At 43.7% G+C, this 25,519-nt stretch overlaps 2 protein-coding genes and 1 long non-coding RNA gene across 6 annotated transcripts; 1 reads left to right on the forward strand and 2 right to left on the reverse strand.

Moving 5' to 3' along the window:
* Nucleotides 1-1,134: 1,134 nt before the first annotated feature.
* APOBEC2 (apolipoprotein B mRNA editing enzyme catalytic subunit 2) lies at nt 1,135-11,666 on the reverse strand. The gene is made up of 3 exons (XM_049832971.1): nt 10,569-11,666; nt 2,232-2,779; nt 1,135-1,622 (listed from the first exon to the last, which is right to left on the reverse strand). The coding sequence occupies exons 1-2, from the start codon at nt 10,694-10,696 to the stop codon at nt 2,239-2,241; spliced, it is 669 nt and encodes a 222-aa protein (XP_049688928.1). The 5' UTR covers nt 10,697-11,666; the 3' UTR covers nt 1,135-1,622; nt 2,232-2,238.
* Nucleotides 2,778-18,196, forward strand: LOC126052397 (uncharacterized). 3 transcript variants are annotated; one of them, XR_007510020.1, is made up of 3 exons: nt 2,778-10,250; nt 11,655-13,981; nt 14,989-18,196. It is a non-coding gene; the product is annotated as an uncharacterized LOC126052397 (long non-coding RNA). The 3 variants fall into 3 exon arrangements; XR_007510018.1 differs by having other exon boundaries at nt 11,655-18,196; XR_007510019.1 differs by having other exon boundaries at nt 13,883-18,196.
* TSPO2 (translocator protein 2) lies at nt 18,180-23,761 on the reverse strand. Of its 2 annotated transcripts, XM_049832980.1 has the most exons (5): nt 23,441-23,761; nt 22,952-23,288; nt 21,090-21,296; nt 20,490-20,628; nt 18,184-19,535 (listed from the first exon to the last, which is right to left on the reverse strand). In XM_049832980.1, exons 3-5 carry the CDS (start codon nt 21,260-21,262, stop codon nt 19,353-19,355), a joined length of 495 nt encoding a protein of 164 aa, XP_049688937.1. In that variant the 5' UTR covers nt 21,263-21,296; nt 22,952-23,288; nt 23,441-23,761; the 3' UTR covers nt 18,184-19,352. The 2 variants fall into 2 exon arrangements, with proteins under 2 accessions (XP_049688938.1, XP_049688937.1); XM_049832981.1 differs by lacking the exons at nt 22,952-23,288; nt 23,441-23,761 and adding an exon at nt 21,583-22,921 and having other exon boundaries at nt 18,180-19,535.
* Between the last annotated feature and the right edge of the window lie 1,758 nt (nt 23,762-25,519).

Here is a 25,519-nt window from a genome sequence, read left to right on the forward strand (position 1 = left end):
TTGAAAGTTTGGTTCCAGTACTGAACTATGATATATTCTGCATTTCCTTTATGTATGGTTTTTCCCACCCTCCCATAATAAGAAATCTTTTTGACTTCTCTCATATTGAATGCCCAGAAAAATGCCAGATATGTTGAATAAATCTAAAAGATGGGACATAACAGTTGAGAAGTTTGTACCATAACATAGGGTTCTTAATTGGTTTTCACTATGAATTGAGTGCGTGGAGCGTTTTCTGTTCTTAGCATCATGGATTAATCTGTATTGTGTGGTTTCTTTGCTGATGCAGATCTGCAAATCCTGTTTGTGTCTTTAAGAGCTTCATATTATTACTCTCCCTGTTTGTTGACCATCCTTTGTAAACTTGTTTCTGGTGGCTAATTGCTGTGGCTAAATGCACAACTGGAAAAAAAATAAACTCAGTAAGGCAAATAGGAACTTGGAGTATTGAGCTGATCCAGAGTGGACATCAAGACTGCTCATGAATTTAGTCCTTACACTTATTTATGTTTGTTTTTTAAATCGAGTGGCAAAGAGACGAAATCCACAGTGGCTCAGCAAAGGTGTTCTCATTGCCACTTGTTTTTTCTGCCTTTAAAATTTATGCCAGAATTTAGTGCAGTTGACTGAGGTGAGAGATGGATGCACTCAGCACTTTTATGTGTGTGTGTCCAGCTGTGTCTCCAGTGCAGGAGAAACCAACACGAACTGTTTGGAAGAACCAGCCCTGACTCAGTTTCTTGGCTAACAAGCATCCCTGTGACCCTTGCTTGGTTTGTGTCTTGTTTTATATGGAAAGTGATACACCCATATTCTTTCTCTCTCTGTCTTCCACACTTGTATGTACTCTTGAATTTTTTTTGGCATATAGTAATTTTCCCTTCTTACCATGCTGCACTTCAGCTACGAAATATTTCATACATGGCTGTCCCAGGATGTCTCACTTGTCAGATTAAATTTAGGACCTCTTGCAAATAGAGAAGAAGGAATAAACAGTGCTGTAGGCTTTTGCAGTGACTTCCAATTTTATTTCACTTTGCTTTTCCCAGTTTTCTATCACAAACATCATTGAATAAGGGGAGAAAGTATTTGAAATCGAGTACTTAGGCTTCCATCATAATTTAGAATAAACCAGTTAGCCCTGATTTAAATCACAGCTCTGATTATTGAGGACAACAGAGGAAGAAAAGCTTTTTTTCATCTTAAATCCCTGTCTTTTTAACATTTATGGTGTATGTACTTTCTAAATGCATTTGTCTAATTGGCAGCTTTGTTCTAAGGTCTTTTCTCGTAAAGTAGTCTCATAATGTGAGGCCTACAGTCTTTCCTGTAGGTCCACTGCAATCCATCTCATCCATGGCTTTCAATCACACAGTATGTTGTTGCCTTCTCTTCTTCCTATCAGCAAAGGCAGTATGGGTTTGTTTGGGGTGGGGAGGAAGGAACAAAATAAAACAAAGAAATCCCGAACACCAAAGATCTGTGTTGTGTTTGTAGTCCATCAGTCTAGTCTTCCAGGAGTTGGTACTCCATCCTGGTGGAATCAAAGCTTTGGAAAGCAGGAGTGTGCCAGATGTCTGAGTCTGTTGCATCTCTCTTCATGGATCCTTTCTGAATTGGTCCTGGGGAAGGAAAAAGAGACACATGTTAGAACTTTTAAATACTTTCATGTTTTTATGGCTTAAATAGGTGACTCTTGAGTACCCCTTAAAAAAAAGGGCGGCGGGGGGGGGGGGGGGGGGGGGATTCTGCAATGATAACTCTAATTTCCTTTAGTGGTTGGTTTTTTTTCTAGAGGGCTAGGCTTTGAGGGATGGGGGAAATCCCCTTTTCTGTACATTCCTCCTACTGTTGCCATGTGTCTTGAATATCATGCATGTGGGCAACAATGAGGTATTCTTGTTGCACCTAGTGGCCCTAGTACCTTTTTATTCTTGATTCCTGGAGGTGTTTACTCTGAGGAGAAAAAAAAAAACACCAACAACCAGTTCTAACTCCCTTAAGTGTCTGCTGTGGAGGAGCTTGCTGTCATGTTACTACCCTTGAAGGGGGAAGGTACTGCTTAGGATTATTTTCAATATTTGGGTACAGGCAAACCCAGCCAGGTATGTGTGAGAGTAACAGTAACTGAAACTGGCTCTGGGTTATGCCTTTAACAACTGGAAGAAAAAAAGAGGAGTCTGTAATACTAATATGAACAGACAGGTGACCAAGTGGAAATCCTCACTCACGTGAGCTTCAGTGCAAAATCTCAGCCAACTTTTCCTCATAATACTGGAAGTTCTCTTGAATGTCCTCCCATGGCACGAAAGCCTTTGCTTCCTCTCCTTCCTCCTGTTCCACAAAGTTCTGCCAGACATACTCAAAGTCTTGAGGCTTCATAATCCTCAGCTTGCAGCCAGCTGACTTCATTTTTTTCAGGGCAGCCTGCATTTCTGGCTCTTCCCACATGAAGAGGCGCCCTACCATGATTGTCAGACGCAGGTTCTTGTTCTTCTTTAGCATCTCGGTTATCCGATCGGCGCAGGTCACACAGGGACTGGAAGAGACGTACCAGGTGACGTTGTAGCGGAGGTTTGATTCACACTTCGGTAAAATTGTGTTGAAGAAAGCCATTTCTGCATGGGCGGCTGCATGCTCATCTTCCAGGTAACCCCGAGAAGTCACTGACTCTTTGCCTTGGGTCTCAATAACATAACACAGGAAGGTTTTGTTCCTGCCTGAGCTGTATTCCACATTCCTGAACTGGAATTTGAAAAACATGGCTGGGAGGCGTTCCCTATAGAGAGTGGAGAGGAAAGAAGCGTCTCAGAGGCAGATAATAAGGGGTTATAGCATTGGTTTAGTTCTTGTGTGTGATCTTAGACAAGTTGCTGCATCTATGATAGCTGTATTTTTTCATGTATTAAAAGGAGATGCCTTTTAATAGGAGGATAACAATACCTCAAAACCTGTAAGATATTCAGCTAGTATTGCTATGTGGTGAGGCTTCGAGGCCCATTCTTACTACCTTGTCTTTTTTCACTTCATATTAACAAACCTCTACTGGGAATTTCTGGTATCTGCATTGAGGTATTTGAAGAGGAACTTGCTTCTGAAATGTATTTCTTGAGACTATGATATTCACTTTTGGTAAGGAGAGACGGCAATTGGCATTTTCCCAGTCTTAATGCACCTGTAGACTGAACTGTTCTTCTGTTTTCTAGGCCATTAACGTAGTTTTTTGGGAGTGGTATTGCAATGTTAATCTGTGGGATCTGTTGTCCTAAATTGTTAGGATGTTGGCATTGCTAATTAATGTTTTACCCCCAGTGCTTTTGCAGTCTGGATCTCCTCTGATTAGAGGCAAGCGTGACCGACTAGTTGGAGTTTTTACGTGTTCTAGTTTTACTTTTCCAGTATTAGTTGAATACTAATATTCAGTAGGAATATGTTGTGACTTTGTTTTAATAAAATATCTGAGATCAACTCTAACTTCACTATGAAAAAGTGTATTTCCTACTGAAGTTTGATAGCTGTCTCATGGATACTACTGATAAACTTCACATACTTTAATTTGTTGTGCACCTCTGCCATTCTGGGTTTCTAAATAAGCATAATCCAATGTGAATCATCGCAGTGAGTAATGTGTTTGCAGTTCTCTTTCACCCAAACAAGGTAGTCTGCTGTTATTTAGGGAAGTTAAAATTAGTCCCTTAAAATACTGTGTATAGCTTTTACGCGTTGCTGACTGAAGAGGTGAAAAAGGAAAGCTGCATCATCTCATAGTACCTGTTGCTTTCTAATGGAGTACCAGGCTTTCCTGATTGCCTCCTGTAGCATCTAACTATGGAGTGCATCAGTACAAGAACTGGTTCTTGAAGGATGTTAGGTGGAAAGATGAAGACGACACTTCTCGCAACATGCCTTGTGACCTGCTAAATGCTACAAAGGATGGGAGTGAAGACTGCACGGAGTAGCCAAAGCCAAGGTGAAGTAAAGTAGTGACACAACATTTCATTTATTACACACCAGTAATCTTCTGGCATGTTGCATTCCTCTCATCTGAGCTTTAGGTAGACCTGTAACCTTGATATTCCCAGTGAGGCAATAATGAATCTTTGTAAAACAGTAAGTGTCTTATTCATCCCTGTCTCATCTATAGTCAGATTATAATGTCAGGCCTCTCCAGGGGGTACACTGAGCAAAGGTCAGGAGAGATTCTCAGAGTCTTGGAAATTTTAATTGGAGAGAGCAACAAGGCTGCAGGAGTAAGTGGCAAAGCGTTGTTCTGCTGAGAGGAAAGAACAATTTGTGATGCAACACCTCGCAAGATGTCTCCAGAGACGGTGGAAGAGAATGGTATGGAAAAGAGTGAAAATAATCAAAATTAGTATGTTATGCTCGCTTAGTAATGTGGGAACAACAACTGAATGTACTGTCAATTTGCTAGTGGGAAATGCTGGCATGGGACACAGTGAAAATGCGGGATGGTTGCAGGTCAGGAGGAAGGACTGTTCATGAAGACCTGGATCTGATGCCTTTTAAAGGATGTCCTCCTATAAAATGCAAAGGATAAGGCTTTGCTAGGACAGCATGAAAAGCCCCAAATAGCATGGTACTTTGTGCAAATCAGGGGGATTGGAATGGAAACGTCTGAGCAGAAAGACCAGGGAATAGGCGCTTAGGAGTTCTGCATGTAATACCTGGCTGCAAATACTACATGATCTACTGTAAGCAAGTGGCTTTTTGCTTAGAAATGAATTGGAAATAGTGTGCTGCCTAAATACATAACTCACAGTAAATTATAGCTATTGTCAAGCTGCTTTAGCTATGTTATTTTAAAAGTTTAAATACAATTTTCCATAAATGTTTAATTCCACTTACAAAGTTTCAGAAATTTCAGTGTGTGTATATTCCATACTTGTCTTAACGCAGCCAGGAATCTTCTTGCTGCCAAAGTCCTGTGGCATTTTTGGCTTTTGAGAAAGTTAAAACATAAAAGAACACCCTCTCTATTTAATTTTTTATGATACTACAGTAGTATCTAGGGTCCATTTGGGCCTGCGACACAGATTCACAGTAAAAGGCCTGGAGTTACAGTTCCCACTTCTGTTTTGGATTTCCCAACGCATGATTTTACGGATGAACAACTTCCCTTGGAATATCAGTGTACTATACCAGCCAAATGGTGTGAGAATTGATGCGGTTAGGTTGGCACAGTTGTACTTTGTACTCTGAGAGGAAGATCATTAGTCTTCCAAATGCAACAAGAATCGAAACGATTCTGTTCGTAGAACTGCATCTACACTGGGAATATCTACTGTTGCTGTCAGTCAAGGACCACTGTAATTCTTTTCACGTATCATTGATTCGTGACAGTGGAAGTTTAGAGTACCGGTTTGGCTTTAGAAATTTTACCAGAAGCAGGTTTTCAGCTGCTTCTTAAACAGTATAATTAAACCCTGACATTGTTCAATTCTACTTAGATGAGATCTGCACAAGATGGGACAAACAATGGAAAAGCCTGTTTGGGAGCCTTTCATGCTATCAATGTTTTAGCTGGCAGCGTATTAATGAGGGATGAGAAGCAGTAGTGTGGATACAGACTTTTATTTTGATTAATGAGCAAATAAATCATGCTGTTAGGGTATGATTTGGTCTATGGTTCTCTGGTTTGCATTGAGAGTTTGCACAAGCCTAGAAAAGGGAAACCTGCAGTATCTTGCACAATTTCTAAACTACCCAGAAAGACTACTTTAACTTCCTTCTTACCATTTTGACCTCTGTTCACTTATGTTAGATGACTTAAAGTTACCTGTTAGAGCGAGACTCATTTTGTTTAAGATGAACTGCAAGACTTCCACTGCTTTTGTTAAAGGGCATTATCAGACTCTAATTTAGCACAGTGCCTCTTATTCCCTGAACTCCTTCCTCATGTTCTTTGAGACAAAAAGAAATTTGCGTGCTTCCAAGAATAGCGCTTTTCCTGCTTTATATCCTAGATAATGAGTGGTTCTTTGTTTAATGATTTAACGATTCTTTAATTAATGATGTCTTTGAAGTCCAGCTATGTTGGCTCTGACATAAGCCACCCATCACCTTGTTTCAGAGCTAAGTTTGTAAGGCTACAGCAAGTTGTTTTAAAATAACATCATGTCTTTAAATGTAGCACATCAGAGTCACATGGAAGTTCATTCCTGATTTAACTCCCTTGACTGCAAAGCGGTTACATCAGTGATGAGTTTGAATCTGTGTGTTTTGATAAACTGTTTAAACAGCAGCGATCTGTTCCAGGATGTATTGACTCAGACGTGTATTTAGTCAGGCCTTCTAGACAGATTTTATTGCTTATCATCTTGGCGTCTGTCTAAGATTATCTGGGATGTTCACCTAAATCTGCCCTCCTAGCAACATGGAATATGCATCAGCTTAATTAATAAGTTTCCGATAAAGAATATAAACAAAGCTAAGGGCATTTTCCAAGCCTGTAAGTAGCTGGCTGAGAGCTTGGAAAATTTGCTGATCATGGATACGTAGGCAACCAATGAGCTGTGTGTGCTCGTTAGCAAGAATCTGCTTAATCCCACGTAAACCAGAGCGGGGAGGACATGTCAGCCCAAGTGTGAATTGTAAACTCCTGTCCTGACAGGGCTTAGCTGAGTCCTTGCTATGTGACTCTTCCCAGCAGTGGGGATTTGGACGAGGTGCCCCTGGTCCTGTGAGTCATTGGAAGGCCTCGCAGCGAGCGATTTGGCAGTGGAAGAATGGGCAAACCCAAACCATATGTACTGTAAGACTGCATACGTACTTAAATGCTGTATGCTGCCTCTCACCTTTGAGCTACAGCATGCTTGGCAGATGACCCTCATAACTTACTGCAAAGTGAAGTATCGTAATTATATTGTTTATCTGGGTAGATTAAAACTCTTTGCAAACAATTGAGCATCAAAATACATCTCTGAAATTGCTCTGTCAACCACTACAACAAGCTAAGACAACTTCTTTGGAAACTCAAGTCTAGCTTTGAATAGACTGTTTCTGAGTAAATGACTAATTCTTGGCAAGCCTGTTTTCCGTGTTTGAATGACAGGTGGTGTACAAATGTTAATGTCTATTTTACCTTTTTCTTTTTTTTTTTGTTCCAACATTAAGGAAAGATAATGCTAACAAAATATGCCTAGGAGATGTGAGTTCCAATATACTTCCTTATACTGGAAGCTATATTGCTATAAATGCTAAACATAGAAATTGTGTCATCTTGCACGTCACTTTACAATCTCTTAAAATATACAAATATCAAATATTTCAGTGACTAGGCTAATTGCTTTTCTGGTTTTGTTTTTTTTTCTTGCAATTAGTGAAGTTTTCTTGCCATTTCCCCCTCCAATAAAGGCATCATAGTCAGTGTAGGACTTGCAGGTAAGTTTTATGTATATGGAAGGTTCTCTGAAAAATTGTTTACAGGCACTGAAATGTCACGATACGCTTAATAATGACCTGCTCCAACAACAGGATGCCGGTGGTCACATAGCTCACTTGTGGTATATGGGAAGGTAAAAGTTGAAATCTTCATTCTCCTACTTCTCTGAAGATTGTAATTAAATGGTCATCTTTAGTGATTTCCTAAATGCCTCAAACCTAATTTATTGAAGTGCTTGCCCTGGGCAGCAAAGTGTTTTGTCATCTGGTAGATCGTATTGAGATGAAAAAGAGTTAAACTTTGAGACAGAAAACTCACTCTATAAGAATGGTACTGGACTGAAGAGATAATGTGCTTTTAAGTTTGCTGAAATAAGGTAGGCTGGAGGAATACAGCAGCTGCCCAGCATGACCCCAGCACTATCGCATGCTGGGTAGGAGGAGAGATTGGGAACTTCTAATGAGAGAATGAAAATGTGGGATTAGCTAAAAGATGCTGTAAACTAGTAGGACATATTCTTTAAATTTAAATATTTGTTCAATGACTATTTATACTATGGCCTTAGGTTATCTGACCTGATAAAACAGTGTCCTTTTGCTTGCTCTTTGACAACTATTCACAAATAAACACATTCATGCCGGGCTCATTGATTATAGAAAGCCTGTAATGATCAACTGTAACAGGAACCAAGGATTTATCACTGCTAGAAGGAGCCTCATTTACACCCTGGGGAAAGTGTTAATAAATGTGTCTACTTAAATGCCATGAAAAGTACACAGATGGGGCTTATATTTATCCAGGACTGTGTTGAGCCAAATGTTGACAAAAAAGAGGGTTAATATTCTTAAACAGAGAAATTAGGTTCCCAGTATTTTTCTTGTAAGCCAGACTCCTTAGAGCTATAAGCAACAGCTTGAAAACTTGGCTGTGTGTCATAAGATGCCCCTAATCCAAGGGCTAAAACTGAAATGCAATGTAATTGAATGTAAGTGCTTTCATAGTTGCAGTTATGTGTTTTCTCATAATTCACATAACTGGCTTTATTGGCTGAAAATTTGTAAATAATTAGAAAAATCCCAACAGTGATCATACCAGGTCAAGGCACAGTCTAAACTCACAGTGTACTTCTTAAAATGAAAGTAAAAATTGCTGGATTTTTCAGTACCTCTTTCAGGGTCCTTTAGGATTTCTGCTTTACTTCCTCATTCTCTCCTTTAATAGCCAGCATATTAGTAATAAACTAATAATCAGAGCAGACTTGTTCATGATTCCTACAGGAATTCACCAGATATTTATAAGCACTTTCCAAATAATATTGTGATGAGGACGGTATAAATACTCACATACTGACAGCTCTGTGGTCCCTCACCAAATGTCTGAGTACTTTCATTTCAGAAACTGAAACTCCTGTCTTGCTTGGTATCGGGGTATAGAATGTGAAAATCAGCTGGTACCGGCTTAATGTATGTAGATGCCATAGCACAGACTTTAACTTGTCCCTAGAAAAGCGTTACCTGAGGCTTCCTTGCATCACCTGCTGCTCTTAACGCTAGGACCTCTGCCCCGGTGCGGTTCACTGCTGAGCCTCGGCAGGTTAAGTTTTCTTGCTGTTACCCCTTTCTGCAAGCACATATCACCCCTCGCATTCTCACGGCCGCCTTTCCGGAGTGGAAAGTCCTGTCAAATTCTGCAACACCCTTGTCATTGCAACAAATAATTCATTGCAGGATGACACTAAGAAAGTATTTTTCATCCACGATTAGCACACCAATTCCTATCCAGGTTGTTGGGGTTAGCGAGGAAGTTTGAAGCTATTGCCCAATTCCTTAGCATTTCTAATTGCAAGTTGAGTGCTCTAAGGGTGAAAAATCTATCTTCCTCATTGAGATTCATTTTAGTAAGTCTTAAGTGTCTAGAAGTTGTCACCATATGTGTCGTTGGTCCATTGGCTTATATAAATAATTTTTGGTGTCTTAGCTCTGTTCCGAGCAGAGGGGTGTGCTTTTCTTAAAAGTCACTGCTCTAGCAGACGTGTATTATTTCTATGATCATGTATGACAGACCAAAGGCTGCGAACAGCCTCACCCCAAGAAGTGGTTTTTCAGAGCAGACACATTTTAAGAAGAAAATGTTTTTTTCATCCCTGTGCAGGAATCAGACATAGGCGCTGTCCTGCCTCATGCATTGTTCTCAGAAATGCCAGCCAAATTTTATTTGTAGAATCTTTCTTACCAGTGACCATGTCACAGGCAGCATGACTCCAAGTGGGATTTTAGAGTCTGGCCTGAGCTTTACATTCAAGCAGCTGGAAGAAATCATGGTTTTGGTTTATGCGCTGGGAACGCTGCCTTGGTGACTGCTAAGGGAGGCCAGAGGGAAGAATGACATAGGGCATCTTGCTACTACTACAATGAGCATTTTGAAATGCTTAGAGATAGCAGATTACAGAGTTTTTTCTAGTTGCAGCTGTCAGTTATGTCTGACAGAGTTCAGCGTCCTAGTAGATCTCTGTTATATCTGCCTTTTTCAAAGGCCAGGCTCACTGGAGCAAAAGGAGCCGCTTACTGCTTTGCTGCCTTGAAAACTGCCTATTGTTTTTGTGCCTTTCTGTGAGTTAGGCTTTTTTGAAAGTCAGGTTCCAGCTGTGGGTGTGGAGCCCTTAAAAATGTGGACTTTCAGCTATGTTGAAAAATCTGTCCCTTGGGTCCGTAAAGCAAATCAGCCATAGCAGGCGTATTTTTCCTAATCCACAGATAGAGAAACTTTCAGACAAGAGCCATTGATCACACCAAGAAATCAATATTCAGTGCTCATCAAGGGCCAATACCTTCCATCCTGATATCATCAGGTAAGTGATCCCATTGCAGCCAGTCGGACTACTTGCACTGTAAGGGAATCAGTCAATGCTATAGAAACAGACTCGCTTGTATAAAACAAACAGATTTGTCTGCCTGCCTGGTGTGAATCCATCCTCTGTGGAAGTCGGCAAAACGTTTAACAAAATCTCACAATAATGAAAGCCATACTTACACCATTTAAGAATATTCAGAAGTGCACTGGCTGAAGATGCCATCTTTAATTACCCAACATAAGAGCCGAGGCAGAGACCTTTGAACATCCCCACTTCACTCTCCTGCACCCTCATATTTATATCTAAACCTCTTACCCTGTCACAATTTCAAACGGTGGCAGATCTTCCCGCTTCAACTTCTTCTTCTTTTTTTCCTCGCCTTCCTCTGCGTTGTCAGGTTCACCGTTCTGGGCATTGCTGGGCTCCTCCTGCTTTTCTGCCATCTTCTTGAGTACAGGGGTATTAGCTTATGGCCACGGGGAAAAAGAAAGAGCAATTTCTGAGAGAAATCTCTCTAAGGGAGAGGAGACAGCCGAGGGAGGAGGGAAAAACAGAGCTGGGAGTTCCTGCACTAGGCACAGTTGTCAGGAGCTAAATATGGAACAAAGCAGCAATGGTAGAGGCTGGATGGGGTAGGGTGACCCAGGGCTCTCAGATGTCGCCTCCTTCCCTTGCTTTCTCTAGGTCTTTTTTAACAATCTCTCTTGCTCCCCTTTTAATTTAAAATTAAGTGACGACTTCACTGTGGGCGGGTTAAGCAATGGATGGAAAATCCTGGAAGCATGACTATCTATTTATCCATTAGCGTGACAGATAGCTGGCAAGGTGCAGAGCTGGAAGCTTTTCCACCTACCTTCTTTTGCCAGTTTATTATATTGCTGACCTTGAAGAACCACTGGTTTGGCTCAGGCAAGAGGGGAAAGGGGCAGACCCCATTTGGTTTGCTGAAAAATTCCCATTCTTGGTGGATTTGGCCTCGTGGGCCACCTGGAGCATCACAGCAGGAGTGCTCAGAGGAGCACAAGACCTGCTTTTCTTTCCACCCTCTTCATCCATGCAGGGACACTGAAAACCGGAGCTGAACAGGGTGAAATCTTGCTTGTTGAAGTTGGAGTCACGTCGTACTGGTATAAATGCAAGCCAAAACCTTCTCCCAGATATTTTAGGGTCAGCCTTATAATTCACAGTGGGGCAGTATTTCTGGTGCAGGGCAATTCCAAGTGCATGTGCTGAGCATCTGCCCATTATTCTGGATTTTTTTCTCCCAGTTGCCTGAATGTTTGAAAAGTGCCCAGCATACTGGGAGCGATAACATAGCTAGGTAAGAGTAAGCAGTTGAAAACTGCCAGGGTTAGACTTTCTTGCAGTATTTCTTTGTTTCTTTCACCTTCGCTGCTGCAGAGGATGCAGATGTTGAACGAGTGATTGCACCAGAGCCAAAGAATCAGACAGCTAAGAGCCTGTGCTGGAGGTGTGATGAGAAGTGCAGTGTGTGTGGTTATGCAGTAATTACTGGGACTGGTGTCGGTAGTATGCCAAGGACAGAGTACTGGAGACGTTCTGGTAAGGTACTTACTGGGATTTGCTTGAACTAGTGTGGGTGTGGAATCTGCCTTGCACACAAAGAGAAACAAGAAGGACCATAAAGATTTTATTGACACAAGTTTGGGATGTTTGGTTTGCTTGGCACTGTATCAAGTAGATTTCTTGAAGAGGCTGTGGTAACTTAGAAGTGTACTCAGGGGTAATGTAGCTCTCACGTGAGCGCTAGAAAGAGGTTTTTATGTTTGGGTTGGGGGGGGGTGTCTCTTTTTTCTTTTTTATTTCTTCAGGATTATGTGAAATTCTTCCAATTTCTCACTCTAAATTTAAATCATTTGTATAAATCATTGTTAAATCATTGTATAAATCCCATGTGAGCCAAGCCTAATGAAAACCTGAGTAAGATTTTTCTCAGAGACTAATCCTGCTGTGCCATGACAGTGAAAGTAAATGGAAAATGTGTAGCTATGCAGAAGTCATGTTTTAGCCAAAGCATACTGGAAATCAAATCTCCAGTATCTTGGGTTCTGCACTTAGTTCATAACCCCCCATCAACAAGATTTGGATAAATATGAAATATTAAGCTATATTTGATTGAGTGTTCAGTCTGTACTTAGTGGAAAACCTGCTCTTAGTTTGAGGAGGATAAACTGTATTCGGTAGAAATCGAATAGGTGTGAATACCTGCTTTCAGGCCAAACTCAGTCTTCGTGATACCATTGTAGTCAGCTCTTTAGAGACTTTAGAGGGGTCTGCACTATCACAAAGTGAAATAAATTTAGGCCATTGGGCAGATAATTTATTCTTTCTACTCTTTCAAGCCCCCTTGCTAACAATAGCCTGCCTTTCTGTGCTACAATATCCTTTGTAGCTTTCCATTAGTAACATCACCGAAATGCAGTCGTTCTGGGGACAGAGCACCCCCACGCACACCCCCACCCCCCTTTACTCTCGCACTGGTTGCTAGTGATGAGAAGTTGTTTATTTGATGACTGACACAGCTGGCATGGAGAGTATTGTGACAACAGCGCAATCAAGGATTTGACAAGTTCCAAGACATCCTATCTGTGGAACATCTTTCATTTTCATGGTGCAGAATTTTATTTATTTTTAAACTTAAAATACTTTCCTGGAGGGCAGATGTAGTGTTTTTCCTCTTGCATGGTAACTGTGCTCAAATTCCAACTCCCCTGTCCAATTACTCTCACCTTTGACATTTCAGGCAGTGTTTTTGGGGATGGGAATCCTCTCTTAATGAGTGACAGCTTGTTTCCTTCTTACCCTTATACTTTAAAGAAGCATTCCAGCCCCTCTTCAGTCCCTCTGACCCACTTTTCTTTATTTTCGGAAGCTCTTAATGGCTAGGGTTCCATCTTTCCTGCAGCCTTTAGCTTTCACTGGCCTGACCCCCCTGCAGGGTTCAGGGCTGAGCTCTAATCTAATCTCGGGAATGTGGCACCGAGACTCTACCTCCATCCAGCCCTTCCCCAGCTGCTTCACAGCTCCATCTAGGGCAGTGCACTAAATAGTCATGATCCACCTCGCTGCAGCGTCTGCCTGCACCAAAAATATAAAAGGATACCACCAAGCTGCTGTCAATCTGACATTTTGCATTAGAGCCATAGGAATGAAAGCTTTGATCAATTTTTTTCGGTTGTTTTTAAGTGACCCTAGTTGCCCTGAGATGCGTGCCTGTGTACAACAGCGTGTGTGCTTGGGTCTAAAGACTGAAGCCAGCGACGGAACTTTTTTTGCATCAGCAAGTTCAGAGAAGGAGCTGGGGCACAGGTCCTGAGAGGTGCCAGGGATGCGGCTAGCGTGACGTAAGGACCTCCCCACGGCACTTTGGTTAACTAAAATCAATGCACTTGCCAGGCAGCATTTTTATTGAGGTTTCCCTCCACCCTGCACCTTTCCCCACCGATTTAATGGTTTATTTAGTTGACTATGAATTTCGTTCTGCTGGGAGAGCCCTGCACAGCGGAATCGCTGTTCAGCCACAGAAGAGGCACAAGAGATCCACACGCACATCAGGTCTCGTGCAGGGAGAATGAGAATAATTCTCATCCCCCCTGTTTGCTCCTCAGCAAGGGCTAAATGACGCTCGTTTCCAGCGGAGCCCCACGGTCTCTCCCCGTATCCAGCACGCTGGCTGCAGTCGGTCGGTGCGGACCCTTCCCTCGCAGGTAATCCTCTTCAGCATCTGCACCTCACGTGTGGGGAAACCTCCGACAGGGTGACCGCAACCCCGCACCGCAGCCGCGGGATCGGCCACTGAGCCAGCTCCATCTCAGTGGCACAGACCCAGCTGTGGTTTCCTGCCCGAGCCTGTTCTCCATCCCGTGACAGATGTGCTGTCCCGCAACATCTGGCAGCCTGTCTCCCTCTATTTTAAAAAGTCTGGCTTCACTGTGTCCGGCCATCCAGGCCAGAATACCTGAGCAGAGCTAGATGAAGTAATGGGGAGGAGTAGACCTCAGGGACACCGACTTGCAGTAAGATTCGAAGAGCTGTCTGCGTGGGAACGCTGCCAGCAAAGGCGACTGCTAGCCAGGCAAGGCTACGGTGACAACCTGTTCTGGGAGAAGCTTTCTGGCTTTGATGGAGTATTGGCTATTAAGGTCGGATCCTGCATCCATCCAAGTCCAGAATAGTTTCTCCACTGACTTTAGAGGCATCTCTGAACAATCTGATGACTTTTTTCCCCCTATCTTGAACAGGTATCTTACACAGAGGGTACTGTATTCCCTTGACCTGTCTGCCAGGCAGGTCATCTGCTGTTCCCCTAATTGCGGCAGGAGTTACTTTCCTGAAGTTAAAATGGCTGTTTTCCTTTCCTGAGCACAAAGGGGCAGTAGAAGAGACCTGGCTGCGAAAGCCCTTGCCAGGAAAAGGAGGCTTTTATTGCATTCTCGGGCTGGAGGAACATTTTTGGAGAGATGCGAGAGTGAAATAAGACACTGGCTGTGTGAGTCATGGCTCAGACGTGCTCTCTATTCCAAGGGGACAGCTGGTGGCACCAACAAAACATCTCCCTAGATACATTGTCTGGCAGCAGTCCCCCTCCTGCTTTTTCCAGCTGTAACTACCGTTACGTGATAAATAAATAAACACTCTGACAGTGATGTGCAGAGGCAGATTTCCTTCCCTCGGCCCCTGTAGGCTCTCACCTGTCCCTCTCCTCCTGCTGCAGGACCACAATGCTAAGATTTAAAAGAAGGGGCAGGAAACACCGGTGTCGGACCCCGCAGCATCCCGTGGCTTTGACCCGGACAGAGCCCGCGTCCCTCCGCGCAGGGTGGCAGCTCCCCGTGAAAGGCTCTAAACCAGAGCTGAAGTGAGCTGTGGTGCCGGCAGAGAGAATGGATGCTCTCGCCTCCTTGCCTGCCTTATCTTCACAGCTAAAGCATCGCCCTCCCTGGCCCGCGATCCCCAACCCTCGCACACCATCACCGCGCTGCTGTAGAGCTGGGAAGGAGTCCGTTTTGTTGGCGGGCGCTGCTGGCTGGCTGATGAATTCAAAGCCCGACTGGAAGTTAACGATGGCTCCAAGCAGCACAACCTCCTTCCTGCTGGGTTTCTGCTGCAGTTTTACTGGGAGCAGTTGAAGGGGAAGGTCAGCCCTAGCCGTGCTGCAGGTGCTTAAAGCCAGAGGAATTTGTTTTCTGCACCACCCAGTGCTAACGACGGGGTGGTGGGGAGAGCTGCTGGACTGGAGTCAGCTCTCTGAAGTTTACATGCACACAGCAGCAAATCCTCTCTAGCATTTGACTCTGTATTTTAACATAGTTCCAGACATCAGCAAATCAATTAAAGTTCCTTACTACTGAAGCCTGAGTGTTTTCTGGAACAGCTGGTAAATTATTGAATGAGGCAAGGCTTAGGAAAAGAGGCTGGACTGAAAGGCAGAAAGAGTTTGTTTATGCACAAATATTGTGTATCCAGCAGCCAGGGGATGTGCCCTTTGGACTGAGTAACGATCGGTTTAATATCAAATACATCTTTCTGGAAAGACTGGCTGAAGTTGAAGAGAGGGATCATCATTAGACATGATGATCTGAGAGGTGGCTCTTCTTTCTAAATGCCACGACCCCATGAAAGCTGCCACAAATGCACGGCCTTTGTCTGAGTCACCGCTTGAATCGTGAAGGCTGCAACGTGTCCCGTCGTGGGTTATGAATGTTCCTGACACTGGGGGGGACATGGTATCCATTCCATCAGCTAATTTAGGTGGGGCTGGACAAGCACCTTGCGTGCCTGCTAAGGTGATCCAGCCTGCCTGCCGCCTGGTCGATGCTGGCAGGAGCAAAACTTCCCAGCGCTCCTTCTGGATCCCCTGGGAAAAAGGGCCCTTCAGGAAGACGGCGTGTGGCCGGGAGGAGAGCCCTCAGCTCACGCATAGCAGACCTCAGGTGAAATCTCGGAGGCAAAATTTCACTGATTTTAGCAAGCCAGGTTCCTCGTTGTGCTTTGGATTTCTAGCACCTCTTTGTTTTGGTTTTCTCCTCTTCCCTTTGGTCTGTTTGTAACACAGGGATGGATCCAGACAAGGGCTGCGTGGCCGCGCGCGTCTTCCAGCCGTCGTGTGACCAGGAGAACGAGCCCCGTTAGGCAGCGCTAATGGGAAACCAGGGCCCCTCTGGATCCACAAAGGCAGAGGCTGATTTTGGTCTGCACTGCACAGTATAAATAAGAAATTTTCTAGATGACTGACTTTGAAATGTCATTAAAGTTATTTTTATGCAAGGGGGTTTAGTGTATCTGTTTAAATAGCAAATATACTAAATGATGCTTTAAATATTAATATAAGAGGGTGCTTTGCTGAATTTAACTTTGTCAATTGATTTCAAGCTATTATGTATGTTACATGTAGGAACATTTGCTATTTTTGCTGCCTGCAAGAAAATGCAAGTAGCAAAGAGAAGCTATTGGTGCACTTATAGGTGGACTCGAAGGAAGAGGAACTGAAATGAAGACGAGAACAAGTCCGCTAGTCACACCAGTTGGGGAAATGGGGAGGGCAAACATGAAAGATCAAAAATATCTATTACTCTTAATTACAGATTTTCCTTTACCTGCAGAAAAAAAATGGGAAGAACGGGAGAGAGCAAACTAATTTATGAAAGCTGATCAAGTATGCATCCATATATTGAATTTGGAAATGTTATTAAAACGTTGCAGGTTTGAACCAGATCTAGAGTCACTTACCAACTTAAATGTGATTTAAATAACACTCTTCCCCTTTTCAAAAGCAGAGATCACTGTAAAGACTTGATTTATCCCTCCTGTCTTCACTAGGTGGCTCTACTCATCTCTATTCCTCGTGGCTTTGCCATGCTAACTAGGAAAGGACAGGCATAATGATGTTCAGGCGCCCTAAATCATTCTTAACTCCACTGAATTGAATCTCCAGCCCAGATATTAGCTTCTTTTTAGGACGAAATAATTTATGTCTTCCTGTCCTTTGGCATGTGGCTTTCTGGAAGACACAGACGAGGCATCACTGTAAATAAGCTCAGTGGTAACAGAGTCATATAAAGCCCTGAAATATATAGCACTTTTTCCCCCCCCCTTTTTTTTTTTTTTTATTTTAAAGTAGCTTATGATCTTTCTAGTGCTGCTTGCAGTGCTCATGCTTTATAGTCCTACTCCTGCTTACAGCCACGTCTATTCAATGGCCTGCTCTTATGCAGCTTTTACTTGGGAGATTACAGCAATATGCTTGCAGCAGCAGTCTTGTATAAAGGTGTCCTGTAGCTAGAAGGGAAAAATAATGGAGGGGATCAAAATGACAGAACAAGATATATGACCAAATTTTAAAAAGGTACTACAAATTTCGGCTGCTCTCAGCTGCTGGTATTTGTTTCTCTTGGCCCCAGCTTTCAGTCATGCTGAGCACCCAGCTCTGCCATTGACGTGAATTGGACCTGGGCACATTCAGCATCTCTAAAAATCAGGCTTGACGTCGCTCAGGAAGGACCTCAGACCCAAGAATTAGCTTCCTTACCTTGAAGCTGTGGGCGAAGCGTAAGGGAGGAGCCTGTCACGGGGTTGGATCCCCAAGTGAGCATGTCTGCACCGTGCAGGGGCTCAAGGGACCTTTGGGACTTTTAGGCTGGAAACCCACACAGCCCATTTACTCCTAACATGCACCGGGAATGAGTCTGGCTGCCCATCCCCTTCCCTTTGGAGTCAGAGCACAAGCCACGGACTCCAGACAGGGTCCCTTGAGCTTTTGCAGACCTAGTGCCAAATCAGTAAAACAAGAATAACTTGGATTTATTTATTCTCCAAACAGAAGTGGCTTGGTTAAAAGCAAATACAATTTATTTTACATCCCCAGCTAAGCTCTCCCACCCCCACCCTTTGCAAGTATACCCATGCACCTTAATCTACAGGCAGCTGCCAGAAAGAAGATCCACTTACCACTTTTCTTCACATTCTATCAATTAAAAAATAATAGCAAATATTCTCTGTAGACAGCAACATCTAAGGTTCAGATCTATCAAAGGCAATGACCAGAATAAAGAATGGACAAGGGCTAGTCCATGCTCCTCTTGTGTCTGATTCTGTCACAGCTTGGTCCCATTTCTCTGGAACTAGGTGTATTTTAACCTTTCCTGATCAATAATATTCAGGAGTGGAAAGACTGGGATGAGATAATTGTACTGCACCTGACAGACTTGGCATGGGGCTTTTTGCCAATCGTGTAATTACAACCTTCAAGGCAGTGTGAGCAAGTTCTTAAATTTTACAAAAGCTCTTGTGTTTCGGTACTTAAAAAAACCATTTAAAATATTTTTTTCAAAGGCACCGATGTTAGTTTTTCTTTTCTGATGAGGAATAGCACACAGAGGTGGAAGAGAGAAATTTCCCCTTGGGAGAAGCATTTGCATTCTAATCATTGCTGCTTTATCTTGGAGCATGAAACTCAAGAAGTGCGATACTCCACAAATAGAAGTCAAAGTGCCCAGTCTCCTTTCACTAGCAGAACAAGGCAGATTACTGCTTGCTCAGTAGCTGACAGATAAAAAGTTAATGGTATAAAGCACAAACCAGGTGATACATGAAAATGAAGCAACAGCACAAATAGCAAAAAATCAAGTTCTTAAAAATTGGTGTGCATGAGTGAAGGCCATTTTTGTTTGGTCCCTGAAGAGGATATGGGATTTACCACGTGTGTGAACAAGTTCTGCTCTCTGGGGGAATGGTAGCAGTTTTGAGGGGTGTCCAGTTTTGCTACTCAATTATGCTGGCATCATGAGACCCTAATTTGGCTAATGGAATTTGACCTCATAGCAGTAAGGTCACCATACAGCTGTAGCCCCTGAATCTCAACAGTGCTGGAGAAAATAGTTCCCAGGTTAAGGATGCACGGTTCCTTCAAAGGAGCCCACAAGCGCATGGTACAAACCTTTCTTTCACACAACCACGATGAACGTGGGAGGAGGAGGCATGTTCTGATGCCTGTCCCAAAATGAATCCCCCAAATTATTAGACCTTGGTTCACATCAGCATAGTTTAGTTTCACAAAATGCCTTCATATCTGTCCCGCTCTTATTCACTCTTTCCTGGTTTTTGCTCAGGGTTGTCCTTCCAGATGCGGATTGTGAGACAAGTCGCCATGGCCAGCCAGCCCAGGTAAGGCACCATCAGCAGCGTCGCTATCTTGTTAATGCGGTACCAGGAGCACATCGTGCCTATCGCCAGGACGTCCAAGCACAGGATGTCAATCAGTGCCTGGAGCAGAGAGAACACACTGACTGTGGTGCTCACCCTTGGAACACGCAGCAGTCTTCCCCAGCACGACTCTAAACCATCCTACTAAAGGGGGTGAGATGGAATAGGAATACGGGGAGGTTTAGTGCTGAAAAGTCACCTAGAGTGATCTTAGACCCCAGGACCTTGGCTCTGAACTCTAATCAGTGAGATCTGAATGTGTCACACCAGGAGCCAAGACGAATGTTAATTTTTTTTGTTCATTATTGAGTTCTGCAGATTAATACACTCTTAGTGATGATCAGTGTCCCCTTCTGCTAATGCCTACGCAGACAGATCAGTAACATCCTTATGTTAATACTGATGGCTATTATCACTTAACAAACCTCCTAAATGTACCTTTCATCCACAAAGTGACAAAATTCAGATGGAAACATAAATCCCACTCTCTGCTTCTGTCACCTCTGGGCCTTGGCACCTGAGGGAGGTGCTTTTTGAATATAGCACAAGCTCAGCTGTGCCGTGCCTTACCTTCGTGCACATCCTCCTCACAGACTCTGCAACGCACAGCGCATTGTATTTGCTCGATAAGCCACCCGCAGCTAATATGCAACCCCGGGGATGCTAACTTTGCTGCTTGCCGGTGCAGGGTGTGACTCCCAGAAGGACTTATCTCTAACCCCGAACCCTTAACGGGGAGATGCAGCAGGGCTATTGCCTCCCTGATCTCCCGCCCTGCTCTGGTCAGGCCGGCTATCTGCACGGATATCAAGAGCAGGATGAGGAGTGGAAAGTACTGATATCATTGTCTAGAACCAGGTGCAGCATGAGTTGTATCAGAGCAAAAGCTCTTCTTGCAGCTCTCTTTACAGTTGCATAATGCTAGTTAGAAAAGCTCCAGATAACCCCCAAACCCATGGCAGGGACACCAGCAAACAAGCCTCCAGCAGATGGATGGATGGGCAGATACGTTACCATCTTCAGGTTACGGGCACCAAAGAAGAGGGGAGGCCAAGCCCAGTTCAAGGCCAGCTGAGCCCCGTAGAGGCCAAGCGGGACGATAGCTTTGCTGCTGCAGCCACCCAGGTCATTCCATATCAGGTAGGAGGCATAGCTGCGAAGAGGGAAACGCATCAGTGTTTTGCGGCGAGTAAACCCCTAATGCAGACAGCATCTTTCCACGTGACGTTGTTTCACAACAGGGACTCGCAGGACACTCATATTTGAGCGACAGCTGCATCCGTGTCCCTCGCTGCTCTCAAACCCATTGCCCGTCTCATACCTGCGTGGCTCGTACAGCTTCCCCAGAGCAGTGGCTGGTTTTAGTATCTGTTTACAAAGCTGAACATGGGCTGTGTCCCTGGCCAAAAGCATTGCCTGCAGTGTGAATCTGAGGAACTCAGCCCAGAATTTGGCTCAGGCTGTATTTCATCTGCTGGGAATAAGAGTACCTGACGTGCTCTGCTGGTTCGGGTACAAGGGATATCCCAAAAGCAAATGAAGGAGTTTGAAATGACTGCTCTTCCGTGTATCAGACACAGCAGGGCGAGAGAGGGAGCGGTATGCAGAACTTACCCCATGCCAGTGTAGAGGACAGTCCAAGCAACAGGGAACATTTTGCGGGGTGGACACCATGCAGGTTTTTTCAGCTTCTCATACCAAACAGGTATTGCTTTTCGATTAATGAACCAGCCAAGGAAACCTCCAACATGAGGCAGGACAGTAAACCCAACAGTATAAGCCCACATCCTTCCTTAGTGGCTTGAAGTAGCCTTTTGCCTGCTGTAAGTTAAAAACAATAATTGATTATCATTTTAAAGACATTTTTTCCTACTTAGATCTTTCTCTAAGCTCTTTCTCTTTAGCTTTTTCTCTAATTGCCCATATTCCGCTTTAGACTCTAAGGCCGAAGGTAAGTATTTAATATCATATTCGGCTCTGCTGCTGGCTCCCCTCTGCCCATCTCCCGATCTCTGAAAAAGGGGTAATTATTTCTGTCATGGTTACATTTTTCCCCTTGATCTACCTAGCAAAGTGCCTCCCCCCCTGCTATTTCATGGCTTCTTACAATATTCGTGTGGCAGGGTTCAGCTAAGGTGGTTATATTCTTAGAAGACAAGACTGCAGTTACTTTTATCATTCCTCCTCCAAATGCCCAAGTCAGACAGCGCACAAACTTCAGTGTACGTACACGGAGGCTACGCGTCTCAGCAGAGCCGTTATCTCTCCTCTGCATGCTATTCTGAATTTGAAAACCCAGACAGATCATGCCCAGAAAACCCCGTCCATTCTGACTTCATTTAATTTTTCGCCATGGATTTATATTTCAAATGAGGTCTATAACAAGACAACACCCTTACAGCAAATTTTAAGGGCTCAATGAACCTTGTTTAATCCTCTCTGCAGCCCTAGCAGGCAGAGGTGGATTCTCACCTCTGTAAGCAGGTAAGCTGAGACACAAGAGTAGTTTCTTAATTTGCTCACGGTCTTCCTCTTGCATAAGAGGAAGGAACATTTACTTTAATAATTACATTATGCTCCTGCACAAGACAGCTGTGATAAGGATAACATCTAGCATTTCATTCTCTCTCCCGTATCTTCCCTGCCATTATCCTCACTTGGGCTCTGAACCTGCCAGTATTCTGTCCTCCTCCCTTTGGTCTCTGTATTCACCTGTCCTTTTGATCCATTAAGGAATTAAACCCAAATTAGCATTCATCGGGAATAACACATACAATTTTCCAGGAGCACAGCAGTTTTGTGCTATCAGCATAAACACAAATTGCACCCGAGCAAATGCACTTGGGAAAGATTGGTTTTAGCAATGCAAGAAGAGAGAAGCAGGGACAGAAAATTCCCTCGCCCAGGGAAACGTCCCTGGCACCCTGAGCACTGGTCAGAGAAGCAGGGAGCATCAGGAGAGGACTGATCTGCACAGGCATCTCTGTTTGGGATTTTAATTCACAATTAACACTTTGCTATATCCTATGCTAATTGTTATTATTATCATCATGCTACAAAGCATTCATCTTTAGAAATGCACGCCAGCAGTACAAGCCAATTTATACATCAATAAGGAACAAATACCCCAGACACCATCTCTAACTAACAATTCCTTTACCAGACAATTTATAGCGCTATTAAAGTGTCTATGGAACTAGAAAATCAACTGAACACTGAGAAAAATAATAGCTGTTAGTCCTGCTTTTAAAGTGTAAAACAGCACCAGCTGGGTTCTGGTTCCTCCATAGTACTTCTGAAAGGTAAAATGGGAAAAGTAGGGTTTTCCCTCCTCCCAGCTTCTTTGTAGTTGCCAGACTAACCTGAAAGACTGCAGAAGTAACTGAGGGTTGAAAATAACGCAACACTCTTATAAAAACTTATTTTGTCTCACAGCTGTTACAACTTAACAGGGTAGGAGCTGTAAAAAACCTTACCGCCTCTTACTGCCTTTCTCTCTCTTGCAAAGAAAAAGGGTTGGACGTCCAAGGCCAGCTTCTGTCTCTAATGCTGGTGCTGCTATACAATGAAGAAATTGTCAGCTGAGTTTTACCTAAAGAGCAGAAAAAAAGGGTGTGTGTGCGTTCGCTGGTGGCTGTATCAGATTACACAAGAGAGCCCATGTTCGGCAAGAATTACAGGGGATTTGGGGGTGGTTGAGCAACCGTGCGGAGGACAGCACCGGCTTCTGGGTCCCGACGCCACCGAGATGTGACATCTGAGGCTCTTGGCTTGGTTTGAGGACACGCATCTTGCCTGTAGGTCAGAGGGTGGCTGCATGGGACAGAGAAGCACCTTTTTATCGGGCTGGGAGCGCGTTGGGGGTGCGAAAGCATAAATTAAAGTGTGTCATGTATAAATGAATGTGGTAATTGTGTAAGAGCTTGTGCATAAGGGATCAGGTCCGTAACAGTAGGACTTCGTACGTGTTACGTGGATGCAAGCTCTGCTGATTTCTTCCGTCTGAGGATGTGTCCCGGAGCGTGTCCGTGAGTGTGAGCGCAGGACAGAAGGAGCCGGCTGCACGTACGAGGATGTCCCTGCCATGCCAGTCCCCCACGCGCTCTTTAACGCAACACTGATTAACCAGATGCTTTCGGTGGCTGCCTGTACGCTAGCCTTTTGGCTAAAATTCACTGGAAATCACTTGAATCTAAAATAAAGACATTACACAAGCATGTTAAATGAAAAAGAAAAAAGCCAGAAATCAATTTCCATTAGTAAGCTGTCTGCAAGGGATGGGAAATGAAACACTAATTTACTTCAGTTATGGGTCATTACCTGAATTTCATGGCCAGAGGCAGAATTGCTGGTTCCTAGCAGAATGCGATATTACTGTTATAACATAGAACCAATGAGAACTTCTGTTTTATTGAGCTCAGAAGGAAATTATTTTTTGTGGGAGGGGAAAGAAAGAAAAAAAAAACAGTGTAAAGGCACAGATTTTCAGCTAGCATAAATCAATCCACTGCTATTGCAGTGGTGTGTTTATATAGCGTAATTGCCACTTTGAAATAACAGATGCAGCACACATTAATCAAGCAGTAGCCACCTGCATATCCTTTCAGAGTCTGTTGCTATTTGCGATTGGAAACTTCTGTCGTGCAGTGATGCAGCTACTACATGTGACTGAATGGTTTCCATTGCAGTCAGCCACTTCTCCGCTGAAGCAGTCATCACACAGATCGCTGGGTAGCATTGCCTCCACCAGGCTTTGGCAACTTTGTCAGAAAGCAAGCAGTTCAACAGTTTTTAGTTGGTAGTATTTCTTTCCCTGGGCTTAAGCACAGACCCATGATGACTGGTTTGCTCGGCGTATAGCAATTGTATTCCCAGGCTATTTTAGTGTCTAATGTGCTGAAGAATTAAAAACTAAGGGACAAATTACAAGGATCTCGGTAAATCTGTGAAGCTGGGGATGATGCTGCGTGACTGGGGAATAGCAAACGCAAAGAGGAAAAAACCAGCAGAGGCAATTCCAGGCTTAAAAGTCATGTATCAGTCCTACTCGAGCTTTAGAGCAAAGAAAGGGATAAGCGAAGACATGGAGGTACCTGGAAAAATGCGGTAATATGTAACAGATTTGCTGAAAGTGGATCACAGCAGGCTGGATGCCATTGCCTGGGCAGATGTCTGCTTCCTGAGCAAGAAGATGTGGTACACCTCGCTCGTCCGGACTTCCGAAGAGCATCTCTTACGGTGTTTCTTAGGTAATGATTAAGTTGAAGACACTGGCAGACGACAGTAGGGCTGCTGGGCAGATAGAAGAGACCGCGAGAGGGAGTGCAGAAAGACAAGGATCAGGTTTGGGAAGAGTTTTTGGTGGCACCAACCAGGGATCAGGACTGGGACCTGGAGTGATTTTAAATACGGTGTGAGCTCGTGCCCAGACACACAAAGACAAGCGTGTGTGCGTGCCCCAGGCCTCCCCTTCTGAGTGTGAGCACATGCCACGGGAGGGAACGGGCTTGCAATAAACAGGAAAGACTTTCTCTAGCACAGTATTGGTTTTCCTCTGTTACCACAGATTTATGTCTCAATATTTCTGGTTTGAATCATTTTACAGTAATACAAGATGAGGTAATACTACCTCTTAGTAAAATAATTTCTATACTATGTCTTGGTATGCTTCTGATTATTAAAATAGTATTACTGCTGGGTTTCAGATCACTGCTGTATCACAGCAATGTGTTTTCATGAAAGAAAAGACATGGGAGAACCGAGTTACACAACTGTGTGTGTTTTCTTCTTCTTAGCAACCTTTGCACGTTGTCCCAAGAGGTCCTCAGTCTATGCAAGATTAATTGCCCAAATATAAAAGCCCTGTTAACCTGAATATATTATTGAAAAACAGCATATTTCAATCTGCCCTAGTTTTGAAAATAGAGATGCCGGGTCAGCTCCTGGCATAAATCTGCAGTGCTCCTCAGAAGCCGGCGGAGCTTCTCTGATTTACATCGGCAATAAAGTCGTCCTGGTTTGTCTGCCACTGATGAGAGCGTGAG

The sequence above is a fragment of the Accipiter gentilis genome, chromosome 29, assembly GCF_929443795.1.
Source record: "Accipiter gentilis chromosome 29, bAccGen1.1, whole genome shotgun sequence".
Taxonomy (NCBI): domain Eukaryota; kingdom Metazoa; phylum Chordata; class Aves; order Accipitriformes; family Accipitridae; genus Astur; species Astur gentilis.